This window comes from Oncorhynchus clarkii, chromosome 23 (assembly GCF_045791955.1).
Source record: "Oncorhynchus clarkii lewisi isolate Uvic-CL-2024 chromosome 23, UVic_Ocla_1.0, whole genome shotgun sequence".
Classification (NCBI taxonomy): domain Eukaryota; kingdom Metazoa; phylum Chordata; class Actinopteri; order Salmoniformes; family Salmonidae; genus Oncorhynchus; species Oncorhynchus clarkii.
Window position 1 is genome coordinate 58288220 of NC_092169.1, and position 12766 is coordinate 58300985.

At 45.8% G+C, this 12766-nt stretch overlaps 2 protein-coding genes across 9 annotated transcripts in view; one reads left to right on the forward strand and one right to left on the reverse strand.

The window, feature by feature from the left end:
* The window catches only part of LOC139381120 (inhibitory synaptic factor 2A), a 41262-nt gene extending 29963 nt beyond the window's left edge, over positions 1-11299 (forward strand). Inside the window, exon 5 of the mRNA XM_071124417.1 lies at positions 10306-11299. Coding sequence (XP_070980518.1) covers positions 10306-10486 — 181 coding nt within the window. The 3' untranslated portion in view covers positions 10487-11299. The remainder of the gene's footprint in view (positions 1-10305) is intronic.
* The window catches only part of LOC139381119 (dedicator of cytokinesis 1), a 547069-nt gene that overhangs the window by 329333 nt on the left and 204970 nt on the right, over positions 1-12766 (reverse strand). The gene's annotated exons all lie outside the window — the stretch shown is intronic.

The following is a 12766-nucleotide window of genomic DNA, read 5'->3' on the forward strand; positions in this document are numbered from 1 at the left end:
TATGTGTGTGTGTGTGTGTGTTTGTGTGTGTTTAAGCGGACAAGAAGGGCAGGCAGTATGGGAGGATGAATCCCTCATTCTTCTGTGTATGGCGTCATGTGGGAAAGCAGTGGACCATGGTGGAGGTGGGGTTATGAACAGAGAGCCCCATGGTGGAGGCGGGGTTATGAACAGAGAGCCCCATGGTGGAGGTGGGGTTATGAACAGAGAGCCCCATGGTGGAGGTGGGGTTATGAACAGAGAGCCCCATGGTGGAGGTGGGGTTATGAACAGAGAGCCCCATGGTGGAGGTGGGGTTCTGAACAGAAAGCCCCATGGTGGAGGTGGGGTTCTGAACAGAGAGCCCCATGGTGGAGGTGGGGTTATGGGGTGGGCAGGTACAAGCTGCAGACAACGAACACAATTGCATTTGATCCATGTCAGTTTGAATACACAGAGATACCGTGATGAGATCCTGAGGCCCATTGTCGTGCCTTTCATACACAATTCCTGGAAGCTGAAAATGTCCCAGTTCTTCCATGGCCTGCACACTCACCAGACCATGTCACCCCATTGAGCATGTTTGGGATGCTCTGGATCGACGTGTACGACAGCCTGCTCCTCCAGTTCCCGCCAATATTCTGCAACTTCGTGAAGCCATTGAAGAGGAGTGGGACAACAACATTCCACAGGCCACAATCAACAGCCTGATCAACTCTATGTGAAAGAGATGTGTCGCGCTGCATGAGGCAAACAATGGTAACATCAGATACTGACTGGATTTCTGATCCACATCCCCCCCATATTGTTTTTTGAAAGGTGTCTGTGACCAACTGTATTCCCAGTCATGTGAAATCCATAGATTAGGACCTCATTTATTTATTTAAATTCACTGATTTCCTTTACATGAACTGGACAACTCTTTGAAATGATTGGACGTTGAGTCTATTGTTCAGAATGATTGGACGTTGAGTCTATTGTTCAGAATGATTGGACGTTGAGTCTATTGTTCAGAATGATTGGACGTTGAGTCTATTGTTCAGAATGATTGGACGTTGAGTCTATTGTTCAGAATGATTGGACGTTGAGTCTATTGTTCAGAATGATTGGACGTTGAGTCTATTGTTCAGAATGATTGGACGTTGAGTCTATTGTTCAGAATGATTGGACGTTGAGTCTATTGTTCAGAATGATTGGACGTTGAGTCTATTGTTCAGAATGATTGGACGTTGAGTCTATTGTTCAGTGTAGTTTCAGTGTTTACTTCCTGCCAGGAACACAAGGCCATACATCACGTTAATGAACTTCACCGCGGAGCCAACCCTTCTCTGTACCCTCACACAACGGCACCATAGACCCTCGATGCAGCGCACTACTTTAGACCAGGGCCCATAGAGGTGAAGTGCACTACTTTAGACCAGGGCCCATAGAGGTGAAGTGCACTACTTTAGACCAGGGCCCATAGAGGTGAAGTGCACTACTTTTGACCAGAGCCCATAGAGGTGAAGTGCACTACTTTTGACCAGGGCCCATAGAGGTAAAGTGCACTACTTTAGACCAGGGCCCATAGAGGTGAAGTGCACTACTTTAGACCAGGGCCCATAGAGGTGAAGTGCACTGTGAAGGCTATCCTGGTGCCATTTGGGACACACAGAGACCACCATCATCAAATACACCAGGAACAAAAGCAATCATTTACTATCCCTGACTAGACAAAACATTAGGAACACCTGCTCTTTCCATGACAGACTGACCAGGTGAATCCAGGTGAAAGCTATGATCCCTTATTGATGTCACCTGTTAAATCCACTTCAATCCGTGTAGATGAAGAGGAGGAGACAGGTTAAATAAGGATTTTTAAGCCTTGAGACAATTGAGACATGGATTGTGTGCCCTTCAGAGGGTGAATGGGCAAGACAAAATATTTAAGGGCCTTTGAACAGGATATGGTAGTAGGTGCCAGGCGCACCGGTTTGAGTCAAGAACTGCAACGCTGCTGGGTTTTTCACACTCAACAGTATCCCGTGTGTATCAAGAACAGTCCACCACCCAAAAGACATCCAGCCCTGTGGAACGCTTTAGACACCTTGTAGAGTCCATTCCCTGGGGGGAAAAGGGGGTGCAACTCAATATTAGGAAGGTGTTCCTAATATTTTGTCCACTCAGTGTATAGGGACCATGTAACAGAACACACTTCATGTTGCTGTTGCAGTGAATGGCTTTTATGTGTCATCTAATGACATGCCTTTAGTTTCATCCATAGATCCAGATTCTGCCAGATCCCAGAGAGAGGGAGAGAGGGAGAGAGGGAGCGATTGAGGGAACGCGAGAGCAATTGAGGGAGAGCGATTGAGGGAGCGCGAGAGTGATATAGGGAGCGTGAGAGAGATTGAGGGAGAGCGAGAGAGATTGAGGGAGCGCGAGAGCGATTGAGGGAGAGAGAGCAATAGAGCGAGCGAGAGAGAGAGATTGAGGGAGAGAGCGAGAGCGAGAAAGCGAAAGAGGGAAAAAGAGAGCGATAGAGACTGAGGGAGAGGGATTGAGAGAGAGAGAGAATGTTAAAATGGCATCCAAAGACCGAGGATGGCATGAAAGAGGATTTGAAAATAATTTCATGTATTTTAAGAGCAGCCGTTTTAAACCAGTGTATCTTGGTCGTCCGGAAACCCTGTAATCTCATGTGTTTTCACTCTGTGTTGATATCAGCTCTGACGTGACGATCAGAGGAACAAATACATGTTCTGGTTGGGAGAACAGACTGAAGACCCGTTACTACAGACAGAAACCCTGTTACTACAGACAGAAACCCTGTTACTTCAGACAGAAGCCCCGTTATGTCAGACTGAAGCCCCGTTACTACAGACAGAAACCCTGTTACTTCAGACAGAAGCCCCGTTATGTCAGACTGAAGCCCCGTTACTACAGACAGAAACCCTGTTACTTCAGACAGAAGCCCCGTTATGTCAGACTGAAGCCCCGTTACTTCAGACAGAAGTCCCGTTACTTCAGACAGAAGCCCTGTTACTTCAGACAGAAGCCCTGTTACTTCAGACAGAAGCCCTGTTACTACAGACAGAAACCCTGTTACTACAGACTGAAGCCATGTTACGTCAGACAGAAGCCCCGTTACTTCAGACAGAAGCCCTGTTACTTCAGACAGAAGCCATGTTACTTCAGACAGAAGCCCTGTTACTTCAGACAGAAGCCCTGTTACTACAGACAGAAGCCCTGTTACTACAGACAGAAGCCCTGTTACTTCAGACAGAAGCCCTGTTACTTCAGACAGAAGCCCTGTTACTACAGACAGAAGCCCTGTTACTACAGACAGAAGCCCTGTTACTTCAGACAGAAGCCCTGTTACTTCAGACAGAAGCCCTGTTACTACAGACAGAAGCCCTGTTACTACAGACAGAAGCCCCGTTACTTCAGACAGAAGCCCTGTTACTTCAGACAGAAGCCCTGTTACTACAGACAGAAGCCCTGTTACTTCAGACAGAAGCCCTGTTACTACAGACAGAAGCCCTGTTACTTCAGACAGAAGCCCTGTTACTACAGACAGAAGCCCTGTTACTACAGACAGAAGCCCTGTTACTTCAGACAGAAGCCATGTTACTACAGACAGAAGCCCTGTTACTACAGACAGAAGCCCTGTCATTAATCAGAAGGTAAAAATTAAACAGCAAATGTGTCACCATTTAACCTCTTCAGAATAAAGCCCTGTTACTTCAGAATAAAGCCCTGTTACTTCAGAATAAAGCCCTGTTACTTCAGAATAAAGCCCTGTTACTTCAGAATAAAGCCCTGTTACTTCAGAATAAAGCCCTGTTATTTAACCTCTTTAATTTCTAGCTCTTCTGTAGGAACTGTACCAACTAGAACAACTATCTGCCAGGCCCGTTATCTGCCAGGCCCGTTACCTGCCAGGCCCGTTACCTGCCAGGTCCGTTACCTGCCAGGCCTGTTATCTGCCAGTAAAGGGACAACCACAGCCGCCCACAGTGACATGACATTCCAGATGAAACAATAGAGGGAGAGAGAGAGAGAGAGAGAGAGAGAAAGAGAGAGATTCAGAGAGACAGAGAGAGCGGGAGCAAGAGAGATAAGGGGGGGGAGAGAGAGAGAGATAGAGAGAGAAGTTGTAGTAGTTTAATGATGCTTTCCAGAGTACAGTAATAGATAGCAGCAGGAGTTTTGACTGTGGTGAGAGCCGGTTGCTATAGATACGTAAGTAATACTTGGGTGTAGGACCGATGGATGGAAGGAAGGGAGACAGGGAAGAGGGGGGGGGGACACGTAGCCAGGACAGAGAGCGAGGGAGGGCGGGAGGGAGGCTAACTGCGTGCCTGTGCTCCCTGGGCAGAATGGAGAGAACAGAGAGAGAGAATAATGAATCTTTCATTAAAGTCCTTTAGAATATTTTTCAAAGAGATGATTATCTTTTCACTGTGTCCCTTTGCTAATGAGTCTGAGCCTGAAATTGGTTTTACGGGGTGGAGAGACCGTATGTTTCCCAGCTCTCAATTCCCCTAAAAAGGATGAGTCTCTTCACTTCTTTTGTGCGATTTTTTTATTCTGATGGACTGGCAAGGCTGATAATGATAACAGTGTGTGTGGGAGTGAGAGTGTGCGTGTCTGTGTGCGTGTGTGTGTCAGGGAACAACAACTAAACACTGATACTGTAGCAGGAGAGAGAGAGCTGGGGGGACTCGGGAGAGAGCTGGGGGGACTCGGGAGAGAGCTGGGGGGACTCGGGAGAGAGCTGGGGGGACTCGGGAGAGAGCTGGGGGGACTCGGGAGAGAGCTGGGGGGACTCGGGAGAGCGCTGGGGGACTCGGGAGAGAGCTGGGGGGACTCGGGAGAGAGCTGGGGGCCTGGAACTACAACGGAGACCATTATAACGGAACGGACCAAATGCAGGACATACATACAGGATCTATGTATTAAAGATGATAACAGGTTTAATACAGAGGCTGCAGTGATAGCCACCTCAAGGTGGTTGTGAGGTCACCTTTAACCTCTGACAGGAAGGTGTCACGGTCCTCAGCTGGGCTGTTGGGACACGGGGGAAAGTAGGGAGAAAACATCTAACAGATACTAAAAAGACAACCAGGAAAGTCCAAGTGATAGAAGTGAGAGATACAATACGTTGTCTGGAGGTGTTGGGATAAATCAGAATAGATCTCTGTTTCCCTGTGACAACGGCCATAAAGCAGTCTTCTACACGTTGAGAGATAGCTGATCACTATTGTCACGGGGCGGCAGGTTAGCCTAGTGGTTAGAGCGTTGGTCTAGTAACCGGAAGGTTGCAAGTGCAAACCCCCGAGCTGACAAGGTACAAATCTGTCGTTCTGCCGCTGAACAGGCAGTTAACCCACTGTTCCTAGGCCGTCATTGAAAATAAGAATTTGTTCTTAACTGACTTGCCTAGTTAAATAAAGGTAATTAAAAAAAAAAATTTTAAGTGTCTTTCAATGAGGAGTGGCTTCTGTCTGGCCACTCTACCTTACAAGGCCTGATTGGTGGAGTGCTGCAGTGATGGTTGTCCTTCTGGAAGGTTCTCCCATCTCCACAGACCACTGGGTTACAATTGTTCAGTTTGGCTGGGCGGCCAGCTCTAGGAAGAGTCTTGGTGGTTCCGAACTTCTTCTATTAAAGAATGATGGAGGCCACTGTGTTCTCCTGGACTTTCAATGCTGCAGACATGTTTAGGTACCCTTCCCCAGATCTGTGCCTCGACACAATCCTGTCTCGGAGCTCTACGGACAATTCCTTCAACATTATGTCTTGGTTTTTGCCACACTGTCAGCTGTGAGACCTAATATAGACAGGTGTGTGCCTTTCTAAATCATGTCAAATCAAATTTACCACAGATGGACTCTAATCAACTTGTAGAAACATCTCAAAGATGATCAATGGAAACAGGATGCACCTGAGCTCAGTTTCAAGTCTCATAGCGAAGGGTCTGAATACTTATGTAAATAAGATATTAATGTTTTTAGTTTTTAATATACATTTGCAAACAATTCAAAAATCCTGGTTTGGCTTTGTCATCATGAGGTATTGTGATGTCATCATGAGGTATTGTGATGTCATCATGAGGTATTGTGATGTCATCATGAGGTATTGTGATGTCATCATGAGGTATTGTGATGTCATCATGAGGTATTGTGATGTCATCATGAGGTATTGTGATGTCATCATGAGGTATTGTGTGTAGATTGATGAGGAACATGTTTAATTCAATACATTTTAAAACAAGGCTGTAACGTAACAACATGTGGAAAAAGGGGAAAGGGTCTGAATACTTTCTGAATGCCCTGTACAGTAACTCACAGGTCTGCAGTGTAACAGTAGTGTAGTGCACTGTACAGTAACTCACAGGTCTGCAGTGTAACAGTAGTGTAGTGCACTGTACAGTAACTCACAGGTCTGCAGTGTAACAGTAGTGTAGTGCACTGTACAGTAACTCACAGGTCTGCAGTGTAACAGTAGTGTAGTGCACTGTACAGTAACTCACAGGTCTGCAGTGTAACAGTAGTGTAGTGCACTGTACAGTAACTCACAGGTCTGCAGTGTAACGGTAGTGTAGTGCACTGTACAGTAACTCACAGGTCTGCAGTGTAACGGTAGTGTAGTGCACTGTACAGTAACTCACAGGTCTGCAGTGTAACAGTAGTGTAGTGCACTGTACAGTAACTCACAGGTCTGCAGTGTAACGGTAGTGTAGTGCACTGTACAGTAACTCACAGGTCTGCAGTGTAACAGTAGTGTAGTGCACTGTACAGTAACTCACAGGTCTGCAGTGTAACAGTAGTGTAGTGCACTGTACAGTAACTCACAGGTCTGCAGTGTAACGGTAGTGTAGAGCACTGTACAGTAACTCACAGGTCTGCAGTGTAACAGTAGTGTAGTGCACTGTACAGTAACTCACAGGTCTGCAGTGTAACAGTAGTGTAGTGCACTGTACAGTAACTCACAGGTCTGCAGTGTAACAGTAGTGTAGTGCACTGTACAGTAACTCACAGGTCTGCAGTGTAACAGTAGTGTAGTGCACTGTACAGTAACTCACAGGTCTGCAGTGTAACAGTAGTGTAGTGCACTGTACAGTAACTCACAGGTCTGCAGTGTAACAGTAGTGTAGAGCACTGTACAGTAACTCACAGGTCTGCAGTGTAACAGTAGTGTAGTGCACTGTACAGTAACTCACAGGTCTGCAGTGTAACAGTAGTGTAGTGCACTGTACAGTAACTCACAGGTCTGCAGTGTAACAGTAGTGTAGTGCACTGTACAGTAACTCACAGGTCTGCAGTGTAACGGTAGTGTAGAGCACTGTACAGTAACTCACAGGTCTGCACTGAGGCCAATAGAGTAATGAAGTGTCCTCATCCCTCATCATCTAGAATATCTGAGATGTTTTCCCTCTTCAGGCTTCAATCTCCCTCGGCCGCGCGCACGTACATGCACACAGACACACAGACACACAGACACACAGACACACAGACAGACAGACACACAGACACACAGACACACAGACAGACAGACAGACAGACACACAGACACACAGACACACAGACACACAGACACACAGACAGACAGACAGACAGACACACAGACACACAGACACACAGACAGACAGACACACAGACACACAGACACACAGACACACAGGCACACAGGCACACAGACACACAAACACACAGACACACAGACACACAGACACACAGACACACAGACAGACAGACACACAGACACACAGACAGACAGACACACAGACAGACAGACAGACAGACACAGACACACAGACACACAGACACACAGGCACACAGACACACAGGCACACAGGCACACAGACACACAGACACACAGACACACAGACAGACAGACAGACAGACAGACAGACAGACACACAGACACACAGACACACAGACAGACAGACAGACAGACAGAACTAGGGCTGTGTAAATTTGAGCATAATTACAAGGCTCTATACAGAATGATTAATTCCCTAATAGCAGTGCTGCTCTCTGCACAACGCCTCCTCCTTATAAAGGCCTGAGTCTAACTGACGACACAAGAGTGCTGAGGGTCCAATAACAGCCACGCTGCCAAACACCTCACTTGAGCGTCAGAAACACTCGTGTGTTCCGTTCTGTCCGTGCCAGATGCTAAACGCTGTATATTTCAGCCACTTAGGACATCAGGACGTTGCCTGAGGACAATTAGGGCACACGGCCCTAATGCTAACGTTCTACTGAGATGTGGCCCTAATGCTAACATTTCATTGAGATGTGGCCCTAATGCTAACATTTCATTGAGATGTGGCCCTAATGCTAACATTCTATTGAGATGTGGCCCTAATGCTAACGTTTTAGGAGGTTTTCTAGAGACAATAGAAAACAGAACAGAATGGGCACTAACAAGTATATGTCCCAAATGGCGCCCTATTCCCTATGATAGTGCACTACTTTCACCAGGGCCCTATGGGTTCTATTCCCTATGTAGTGCACTACTTTTCACCAGGGCCCTATGGGTTCTATTCCCTATGTAGTGCACTACTTTCACCAGGGCCCTATGGGTTCTATTCCCTATGTAGTGCACTACTTTCACCAGGGCCCTATGGGTTCTATTCCCTATGTAGTGCACTACTTTTCACCAGGGCCCTATGGTTCTATTCCCTATGTATGGGTTCTATTCCCTATGTAGTGCACTACTTTTCACCAGGGCCCTATGGGTTCTATTCCACTACTTTCACCAAGGGCCCTACGGGTTCTATTCCCTATGTAGTGCACTACTTTTCACCAGGGACCTATGGGTTCTATTCCCTATGTAGTGCACTACTTTCACCAGGGCCCTATGGGTTCTATTCCCTATGTAGTGCACTACTTTCACCAGGGCCCTATGGGTTCTATTCCCTATGTAGTGCACTACTTTCACCAGGACCCGTAGGGTGGAACAGGATCCCATTTGTGACACAGCTCATCAGTAATTGGCTAGAGGGAGATTCCACTACCGTGACTCCTGTTCTAAACCAGATAAATCCAGACCCCCCCCGCCCTCCCCCGACATGACTCTTTCACTAGTGTTTTTAAACAGCCCTCTCAGAGAGAATACATTATGAGAAAACATGAGTCAGTGTGCTGAGTGAGCAGGTCGCTGCAGCGTTTCCATCTGAAGTGAATGTGTGTATGCTGCTCACGTTCCAGTATGCAGGCTGAAGTGTCTACTGTAGTTTGTTGAAGTGACTTTCTAGTGGTTTTGATGTATTGCTGAAATGGAAGTATCCAAACCTACTGTATGGTGGTGTGTAGATCAGAATATATTTATGGCTGTTCTTCTCTGTATTGCAGTGTAGATCTGACTGTTTCTCTCTCTGTATTGCAGTGTAGATCGGACTGTTTTTCTCTCTGTATTGCAGTGTAGATCTGACTGTTTCTCTCTCTCTATTGCAGTGTAGATCTGACTGTTTCTCTCCCTGTATTGCAGTGTAGATCTGACTGTTTCTCTCTCTGTATTGCAGTGTAGATCTGACTGTTTCTCTCTCTGTATTGCAGTGTAGATCTGACTATCTCTCTGTGTGTTGCAGTGTAGATCTGACTGTTTCTCTCTCTGTATTGCAGTGTAGATCTGACTGTTTCTCTCTCTGTGTTACAGTGTAGATCTGACTGTATCTCTCTGTATTGCAGTGTAGATCTGACTGTATCTCTCTCTATTGCAGTGTAGATCTGACTGTCTTTCTCTGTATTGCAGTGTAGATCTGACTGTTTCTCTCCCTGTATTGCAGTGTAGATCTGACTGTTTCTCTCTCTGTATTGCAGTGTAGATCTGACTGTTTCTCTCTCTGTATTGCAGTGTAGATCTGACTGTATCTCTCTGTGTGTTGCAGTGTAGATCTGACTGTTTCTCTCTCTGTATTGCAGTGTAGATCTGTCTGTTTCTCTCTCTGTGTTACAGTGTAGATCTGACTGTATCTCTCTGTATTGCAGTGTAGATCTGACTGTATCTCTCTCTATTGCAGTGTAGATCTGACTGTCTTTCTCTGTATTGCAGTGTAGATCTGACTGTTTCTCTCCCTGTATTGCAGTGTAGATCTGACTGTTTCTCTCTCTGTATTGCAGTGTAGATCTGACTGTTTCTCTCTCTGTATTGCAGTGTAGATCTGACTGTATCTCTCTGTGTGTTGCAGTGTAGATCTGACTGTTTCTCTCTCTGTATTGCAGTGTAGATCTGACTGTTTCTCTCTCTGTGTTACAGTGTAGATCTGACTGTATCTCTCTGTATTGCAGTGTCTTGTAGATCTGTGTTTCTTTCTCTCTGTGTGTATTGCAGTGTGGAGCTGGACTTCAAACAGCAGGAAGACAAGCTGCATCCCCTGATGAAGAGGCTGTGTCCTTCAGAGGACCCACACTTATCTCTGCCTTACCCCCCTGAGGCCTTCACCTCCACCCCTAAACGCAAGGCCAAGGCCGACTCCAAGAAGCACGCCCGATGGAAACTCTGGTTCCTCTGAGACACAGCAGGAATTAATATCCCAAAAAACCCCAAACGTCGTCGTCTTAGGGATGCGGGATGAGGGACGAGCGTCGGAGTGACGGCACCTATTGGATTTACGGAAGACAATGGGCCCGAACTCTGATTCAGCTGGATACCTTTGATTTATCACATATATCCATTTATTTATCTTTTGGATCACAACAAACAAACAGAATCCCAATGAAAGGGTTTTTCATGGCCTGGTAACCTCAATCTATCTAAAACTGGTGAGCCCTTCTAATAATGACAATAGTGGATATTATTGAACTGGGTTTTTTGGTTTTGGAAAGAGCGGCAGGATCTGTAAAAAGAAAAACATGAAATATGGACCCCCCCCCCCCCACAGAGAATTTGAATATTTAGTCACTGTTTTCCGCCCCCAAAACTATCTAATTTCCCGAAGCAGAGGATTACGTTACACCGTGGCAACTTATTTTCAGATGAACAAGGTGACGAGCTGAAATAGGATTTCCTCTACCCTCACATTTACATCTATTTATTGTGTAGCTCTACTGAGTCTACGGGAGTTTGAATTCAAATGAAATTATTTATCGGTTCGTTCAGCAACAACCGTCTCTCTCCATCTCCCTCGGGACTGAGTCTTTAATGTGTCGTATATTGTATCTCTTTGACATTGCTGGAGGTATGGAGAGGAGGTGGATGGTTCTCAAGCATGACGTTCCCTTCTTCTTCTTCTCTGACAACTACATCAACGGCATATCAGCTAAAGCACAACGTACTTAACAACGATGTTCAGGAAGACTTTTCTCCACAGTGACTCAAAAATAAACAATTTAAATTTGACAATAATCATCATGAATAATGTATTAGGATCGTCTAACAGCAAAGGAGAGAATGAGGACGACATCACGGATCAGAACAACTGAAACGGACCCAGGACGACGAGTCTCGAAGGAGATGATGTACATGATGTGCATGTAACTGCCAGAATAAAGGAAACACTTGGAGTAAATTAGGATTCTGCTGGTTCTGTTATGGTTTGGGGGTCATTCTCCTGGCATGGTTTAGGTCCAGTCAGCCCCTTAGAGAGCAGGGTAAACGCCAGTAAACACACAGCCAATCAACCAATGGGGAAGCGTTTCTATCCTCATAGGAGTGGATGACAATAAAAAAAATTACAATTCTCTACCAAGGTGGATTGAAGCTGTTCTGGCTGCTGGTGGCCCAACACCCAATTAAGACACTTTAATGTTGGCGTTTCCTTTATTTTGGCAGTTACACGTCTCTTTGCATAAATTTACTTTTGAAATTAAATGATGACTACAAAAAATAACAGATTTTTCTATATATAAACATTTGCAAAGTTTGGAGGCATCTCAATGTACTTTTTTTTTTTTTTCCTACACGGGGATATATGACGTTATATCCGAGTTGGGGTTGTTGTGTTCCCGAAACACTGCTGTGAAAAGGGAATGTCCAGACCTAATGGGAAAATACAACACAACTACGTTCTACGTTCTACGTTCTACTTGCTGATCTTCTATTTGTTTGGTCGAGGAACAAAAGGACACACACATTTCTTGTAGACAAAGAAAGGGGGTGCCCTGTGCTCTCTCTCTCTCTCTCTCTCTCATGCACTAACACACACAACCTCTGATGCATTCTCTTAGAACCCAGGATGTGTGTGTCAGTTCTTTCACCTAGCATTAAACTCCTATACCGACACACACATAGACACCGACACACACACACACAGAGACAAACACAGATCCATGGTCAGGGAGGTATATTAGGTTGTATAACACCAGTATCATGCTACGTCAGACTAAAGAGTGAATCCTAAGTTCCAGGTAAATGTTGACCTAGTCACACAGGGACAAATGGGAGACGACTGTAAAGGAGCATTTGACTAAAGTGGCGGTTAGAATGCCCTCCTAAAAGCAAAGCCAAGAGGCCTGAAGGAGCCATTGAGGAATACGGCACAACTACAGTACTGCATACAGCCAGTCTGTAGCCTTGGTACAGTACTGAATACAGCCAGTCTGTAGCCTTGGTGCAGTACTGAATACAGCCAGTCTGTAGCCTTGGTGCAGTACTGAATACAGCCAGTCTGTAGCCTTGGTGCAGTACTGAATACAGCCAGTCTGTAGCCTTGGTACAGTACTGAATACAGCCAGTCTGTAGCCTTGGTGCAGTACTGAATACAGCCAGTCTGTAGCCTTGGTGCAGTACTGAATACAGCCAGTCTGTAGCCTTGGTGCAGTACTGAATACAGCCAGTCTGTAGCCTTGGTGCA